The sequence below is a fragment of the Nematolebias whitei genome, chromosome 18 (genome assembly GCF_014905685.2).
Source record: "Nematolebias whitei isolate Nwh7 chromosome 18, NemWhi1, whole genome shotgun sequence".
NCBI classification, from domain to species: domain Eukaryota; kingdom Metazoa; phylum Chordata; class Actinopteri; order Cyprinodontiformes; family Rivulidae; genus Nematolebias; species Nematolebias whitei.
Genome location: NC_056515.1, coordinates 15,990,145 through 15,997,660, shown reverse-complemented (window position 1 = coordinate 15,997,660; position 7,516 = coordinate 15,990,145). Strand labels below are relative to the sequence as shown.

Genomic DNA, 7,516 nt, shown 5'->3' with positions numbered 1-7,516 from the left:
AACAGTAGTTTGAATATTAACAGTAGTGCAAATGTAAACAGTAGTGCAAATTGATTGAGCACATGAGCATGTGTTGAGTGTATAACCTGTTTTTTTAATGATGCAGAGTTCAGTGTTAAAAAGTTTTTGTGTTGTGTGGAAATGTGTGAAAGTTTTGTGTGTTAAGGCGGTACAAGAGGGAGGGGAGTTAGAGCAGGCAGAGAGTTCAGCATCCTGACTGCCTGATGAACAGAGCTGTCTCTCAGTCTGCTAGTTCGAGCCTGGAGACTTCGCAGTCTCCTTCCTGATGGCAGCAGGCTGAAGAAGCTGTGTAGTGGGTGTGTGGGATCACCTGCCATGCAGAGGGCTTTCCGAGTGAGGCGGGTACTGTGTAAGTCATGTAGCGAGGGGAAGGAGGTGCCGACGATCTTCTCGGCTGCTCTCACAATGCGCTGGAGTGTCTTGCGGCACGATGCAGTACATGCACCGAACCACACCGTGATGCAGCTGGTCAGGACACTCTCTATGGCACCCCTGTAGAAGGTGCACATGATGGGGGTTGGAGCTCCAGCTCTTTTCAGCTTGCGGAGAAAGTAGAGGCGCTGGTGAGCCTTCTTGGCCAGTGATGCAGTGTTTCTGCTCCAGGACAGGTCCTCTGAGACATGCACTCCCAAAAACTTGGTGCTGCCCACTCTCTCCACAGTAGTGCCATTGATGGTCAGAGGAGCATGCTGGGCATGCATCTTCCTGAAGTCCACAACAATCTCCTTTGTCTTATCCACGTTCAGAGAAAGATTGTTGTGTCTGCACCACAAGGCCAGGCGGCTCACCTTGTTCCTGTAGTCTGTCTCGTCATTGTTGCTGATGAGACCCACCACAGTTGTATCGTCCGCAAACTTGAAAATCTTCACTTTGTCACTGTCTCCCATTGTGAGCAAGCGCAAAGGAGACAGTGGAAAGGAAAAACTCCCCTTTTAACAGGAAGAAACCTCTAGCAGGAACAGGCTCATGAGAAACAGACATCTGCTTTGACCAACTGTTGCTGCCTGTATGGTAGGGATTTCTGTCAGGTTTATTATAGTAACAAGTAGATTGTTAGTTCAGGTTATGTTTCCAGATGGATATATTTGTGTGTGACAGACTGAGAAGGGACTAGAGAGAGGCACTTGTTATGTAGTTCTGTACTGCTACAATAAAGTTTATATTAAGCAATGATACTGCTTTAACCGTCCATTCTGTATAGTTGGATTAAGACGGAACAGAGTGAAAGATGGTGGCAGCAGTTGTGAAGTCAGCTGAAATAATATCCTGATGCATGCTCAAGAATCCAGGTAGATAAATCTAAGAAAGTTAAGTCAGGTCCTCTGGACGGGTTCAAAAAACAAAAGATTATAGAAACGTTTTGTCTTTCTTCTGAAATACTTCATCAGTCTGAGGAGCTGCACCAAGCTCAGTTTTACAAATAGCACCTTTTAATAGTGGATCAACCACTTTGTTGTTGACATTCAAAACTAGCTGTTCACATGAGCAAAGGAGGACTATCACCCTAACAATGGATTGTTAGCACCCTGATGGCCACTTGCTATTCACAGGGGGCTGAGTGAGACTAGCAATAACAACATTGTAAGAGGGGGACAAATGAACACGGAGGTCTCCGCCCCTGTTTAAAACCCCAAAATACATTACGGCAAAGACTGGTCCATCCCAAAGATCCAACCCCTTGGCACAAACAGAGCAATATTGTGTATGCTGTTCAGTATCAGGAGGGCTGTGATAAGCCCTATGTCGGGGAAACCAAACAGCCACTGGCCAAAAGGCTGGCCCAGCACAGAGGAGCAACATAATCAGGCCAAGACTCTGTGGTTTACACTTATCTGCAAGCCAGCGGTCATGCTTTCAGAGATGAAGATGTTCACATCCTTGATAGAGGAACAATGGTTTGAGTGAGGAGTAAAGGAAGCCAACTTTGTGTAAAGAAACCGTCCATCATTAAGCCTCCTTGTTTAACTGTCCCCTTTTACAATGCTGTTATTGCTAGTATCACTCTGCCCCCTGTGAATAGCAAAAAGCCAAGAGGGTGCCAACGATCCATTGTTAGTCAAGTCAAGTCACATTTATTTATATAGGGTCCTCCTTGATCATGTGAACTACTTCTTTTGAATGTCAACAAACTGGTTGATCCACTATGAGAAGGTGCTATTTATAAGACTGCGCTTGTTGCAGCTCCTCAGACTTAAGAAGTCTTTTGGATGAAAGACTAAACATTTCTACAATGTTTTTTTACCCTGTCCAGAGGACCTGACTTAACTTTTTTAGATCAGCCGAAGTAAGTTTGTACCAAGCCAGAAAGAGCTAAATGTGCCACTAGCTTGTTGTTGTTAGCCTAGCCCTGGAGTTTGAGCAGCTGGTTGTTGTGGAGAAGACAAAGGCAGAACAGACAAGAGCAACAGACGTCACGATGGAGGGTATGTCACAATGGAGGGTACGTCACGATGGAGGGTTGCAAGCCACCGCCTACACTTTGTTTGGATTCAGCCAACTTAGCAAAGACCTGGAAAAGTTGGAAAGAGGAGTTTAAGCTGTATATAGACCTCACTATGCCGGACGCAGAGGAAACAACTAAAGTGAAGTTGTTCAACTACCTTCTTGGAGAGAGGGGGAGATAACTTTTGACAATGCTGATGATCTGTGAGAACAGTGAGTTCATTGATGACACTGTTTGATAACCATTGCAATCCGAAGCTGAATGAGACTGTCAAGTGTTACAAGTTTTTTGTCAGAGACCAAGGACAGGATGAGAATCTTGACAGATATGTTACAGATTTAAAAGTGTTGTCCAGCACATGTAATTTTGGCAACATTCTGTAGGTGTTCTGTCCTGCCTTCTTCCTTCCTCCACTCAGGACACTTAATTGGCAGTAGCTGTAGCACATCAACTCTTCATGCAGGAGGAGTATAAGAAGCCACAGAGACCAAGCAGCAGGCGCTGGGACATCCACTACCAACGGTAGAGTTGTTCTAGCCAGTCTACCTCTAGGAAGCCTATGATTATTAATGCCTCGTGTTTTTGTTTGCATTCTCAGAGTTCACCAGCCGTCCTACCACTCTGCTGTGAAAACCTTTGTGAGATTCTCATCCTCCTGCATTCCTTCAGCTGCTCTGTACCACCACCACTCGCCTGCCTGCTTTGGATTACTCTGCTCTACGCTCTGGACATTGTTGGATATTGTTGGGTACCCTAGCTCTGCTCCAACCTCGACCATCTCCAGTAAGAAAACCCATCACCAGAATTCTACTAAAAATCCTCCAGGCAATCTACTCACTGCTCCCTCTGCCACACAGGAGAACCAGCACTCTCACATGATGTCACTTTAATATTCCACTTTGTAAATAAACACTGTAAATTGATATTTAATCTTGGTCTCTGTTTTGTCTCAGTCCTTTCATTCTGGGTACACCCGTTAACATAACACATTCATGATTCACTAATAAGGGACCACATTGTTTGTGGGACAAATTGCTCTGCAATGAGTGGAAAGACTATTAAGGGAAGAAAACTTAACTCTGGACAAGTGTATGCAAATATGCAGAGCTACTGAACTGTCAAAAGAGAACAGCAAAACCATACAAGGGAAAGCGGTGGAGGAAATACATACAATGAAAAAGAGTCTGAGGAGAAACAAACAGGATGAGATTGTTGGATTCCTGGGTTTTTCTGTCACTCACTCTCTTTCCACAGCTAATCACCTTCAACTCACTACACCTGCTGCTGCCTGAGGAGATCTGATCTGGGGCTGTATATAAACTCCTGCCAGACATCTCTTCAGCGCCGGGACATCAACTACCTTATGGTAACTCATGTTCAGCCAACTAACCTTTTTCCATTACAGCCAGTTCTCACCATCTGTGAGCTCTCCAGGGCCTTCCACGTCCTGCTCCTTTAAGTCCCTAGGACCTCATCTCTCCACTGTAATTCTCCCGTGGACCAACAGTGTCTCATCAAACCACAGCCATCAAACAACCAGCTTGGGCCAATCTGCTCCTTTCTCCACCAATACTCACCTCAACACTGGATCTCTCCAAAACCCAGGACCTCTCCACTCCTCCTTGGGGTGCACCTGCAAACACACAAACAATAAGAGATGATTCCATCCAGCCATTCATCCATTATTTTTACTCTTTTCTTCCATTTTGGGTCATGGGGGTTGCTGGTGCCCATGTCGAGCAATCACTGTGCGAGGGGCGGGGTACACACAGGTTGCATATCTATCACAGGGCCACATAGAGACAAACAAGACAAACAACCATTCACTCTCTCACTCACACCTTGGGACAATTTAGAGTTACCAATCAGCCTAACATGCATGTTTTTGGTCTGTGGGAGGAAACCGGATACCCGGAGAAAACCCATGCATGCATGGAGAGAACATGCAAACTCCACCCAGAAAGGTCCCCGGACCAGGGATTTGAACTGGCAACCTTCTCGCTGAGAGGCAGCAGCTCTACCAGTTGTGCCATTGTGTTGCCTAAGAGATTATTTTTCATTCAAAATTCATCATTACCAAGGATTGTCTGAGGATTTAAAAAGATACTTACCTTGCCCTCTCCTCTCTTCCAGCCATGTAAATACCTGGCACTGCACCTGTAAATAAAGTTCACTTACCTTTTGCATCTTGACTCTGTCATTCCTTCTCAATCTGTTTACTTTGGGGGTTACCGCTAAATACAATCACAATAGAATGTCCTGGCTGAACGGACCCCTCAAGCGGAACTGAAGATGTTCAGGCTCAGCCAAGATTAAAAGAGAAAACTGACCAACATGCTGTGACTTTACAGAAAATCCTAACCCAGCAGCAAACCACCCAAGACAACCTTCAGGAGCTGGGTAGCACGGTGTTTGCTATTCGTAAAGAGATGACAGTCTAATCCTTCTCAGTAACTCAAATTGCTCCTGCAGTACCCACGGTCCAGACCAGTACCCTGCCTCCCAAGGAACCAGACGTAAGACCTTCAGAAATGTTTTGAAGGTAATACACACAAATGTGGAGGCTTAATCCTACAATGTAATATGATGTTCAACCAAGCTTCAGCCACCTATGCCCCAGACTCTGCCCGCATAACTTATGTTGTCAGCGCTCTGAAGGGAGAAGCGCAAGGTAGAATTGGGCTTATGCTTACCCTCGCAGACGTCCCATTGAAGCCTTGGTGTTTTTCACCTGTTTGAAGGATTTTCTTTGAGTTTTCGATCACCCCCTGCAATAGGAGGAGGTGGCTCAAAAACTATTCACCATACGCCAAGGAAAGGAGATGGTGGACAAATTCGTCATTCACTTCCACATATCCTGACTGTGGAGGAATCCAAATGGGTTGAGACAGCACTATGTAGTGCCTTCATTAACACTTTAAACAAACGCATAAAAGACTAACTGGTTATCAGAGATCTTCCCGCTGATTTGGATGGGGTAATTTCTCTGGCGATAAAGATTGATAATAGAGTTTGTGAAGGTTTGTTGGAAGAAAACTACAACTCCTGCGAATGCACACTACCTGAATGTACCACTCTCGTTCAAGCAGATTCAACTTCCGAACCTGAGCCGATGCAGATTGGCAGGACTTGGCTCTCTCCTGAGGAATGACAGCACCGCCTCAACGCCAATGCCTGTATGAATTGTGGAAAGAAGGGTCCCATAATCACTGCCTGTCACCTACACGTAAAAGACAGAGCTCACCAGTAATTTAGGAGATGCTGGTGGGTATGATGTCATTAACTCTTGGAAAATCTCATTCTGCCAGTGATTATATGCATTAATTCTGTCAACTTCCCTATACAGACCCTGATTGATTCCAGCACTGAACAAAATCTCATCAGCCGAAGCCTGGTGGAAGAACTGCAAATTCCAACTGTCAGTCTGACACCAGTCATCACTGTAGCTACCATGACCGGGCAAGCCATACTTTCCATCTCATTAAAAACATTTAAAATATTGTTTGTTGTGTCCAGCAATCACCAGGTAAGTGGTGAGTTATTTGTTTTTGATTCCCCTTGTCCTCGACTCATTCTGGATCACCCATGGTTAAGGTTACATAACCCCCAGATTAATTGGGTCGAAAATAGGGTCAAGAGATGGGGAGAGAGGTGTTCTTCAGCTTGCCTTTGCTCAACCATCTCTCCAGGTTCTATTCTTAAACCTAAAAATGAAGACATTGATCTCTTGACTGTGCCTACTCTTTACCACACTATGGTGCCAGTCTTCAGCAAACAAAGAGCATTGTCTTTACCACCATACAGGCCTTATGATTGCTCCATTGACTTACTTCCTGGAGCTCCTCTACCGACAAGTAGACTTTACAACTTATCTGGTCCTGAGAAAACAACAATGAAGAATAATATTGACAAATCCCTCAAATCCGGCATAATTTTCCCCTCTACTTCGCCAGTAGGGGCAGGATTCTTCTTTATGGCCAAGAAAGATAAGTTTTTATTAAGACCTTGTATCGATTCCTAAATCAAATTACTATCAAAAACAAGTACCCTCTCCCTCTGATTGACTCTGTCTACGAACAACTCCAGGAAGCCACCATCTTCCCAAAATTAGACGTTCATAATGCCTATCATCTTGTAAGAATTCGTGAAGGTGATGAGTGGAAGACAACTTTTAAAAAGTTCAGCCAAAAGTGCGAATTCGAACATAGAACATCTTCACCTGGATACCCACAAAGCAATGAAAAGGCAGAGCCAGCTGTCAAAACAGCAAAATGCCTCATGCAGAAAGCTGCAACAGCTGGACAGGATCCATACCCATCCATCCATGGGTCTTTTGGACCATTACAACACACTGAGCCAAGGCCTCGCCTCATGTCCAGCACAGAGAATTCTCAGTAGGAGGACCCGGACTCTTCTTCCTACGAAAGAGACACTGTTGGAGCCTAAGGTGTCAAACAACAAACAGGGACTAATTAACAACAGACAAAGACAGAAGAAATACTACAACCGCACAGCAAAGGATATGGACTGTTGCCTAACTTTCATCTAAAAAATTCTAGAGAAAATAGTTGCAGGTCAGTTCTGCGAACATCTACAAAGAAATAAGCTGTTTGAAGAGTTTCAGTCAGGGTTTAGAGCTTATCATAGCACAGAAACAGCACTAGTAAAAGTCACTAATGATATTCTCATGGCCAGACAATGGACTTGTGTCTATACTGGTCCTGTTAGACCTCAGTGCAGCATTTGATACAGTTGATCACAATATTTTACTGCAGAGGCTTGAATATGATATTGGGATTACATATACAGCTCTAAAATTGTTTAAATCATATGTATCTGATAGATTCCAGTTTGTAAATGTAAATAATAAATATCCTGATGCATGCTCAATAATCCAGGTAGAAAAATCCGATATAATAAATTTTCTTCATACTCAAAAGTTAGTCATGGAGTTCCTCGGGGCTCAGTGCTTGTGCCACTACTCTTTACTTTATATATGCTTCCATTAGGTAAAGTTATTAAACAGCATGGGATACATTTTCATGTTCTTTA

At 44.1% G+C, this 7,516-nt stretch overlaps 1 protein-coding gene across 1 annotated transcript; it reads right to left on the bottom strand.

Moving 5' to 3' along the window:
- Nucleotides 1-289: 289 nt before the first annotated feature.
- LOC119425069 lies at nt 290-908 on the bottom strand (the record flags this gene model as incomplete). Its single annotated transcript, XM_037692593.1, is given in 1 exon segment — nt 290-908. A coding segment is annotated over 1 exon segment (619 nt), but the record flags the coding sequence as incomplete, so codon positions are not given.
- Between the last annotated feature and the right edge of the window lie 6,608 nt (nt 909-7,516).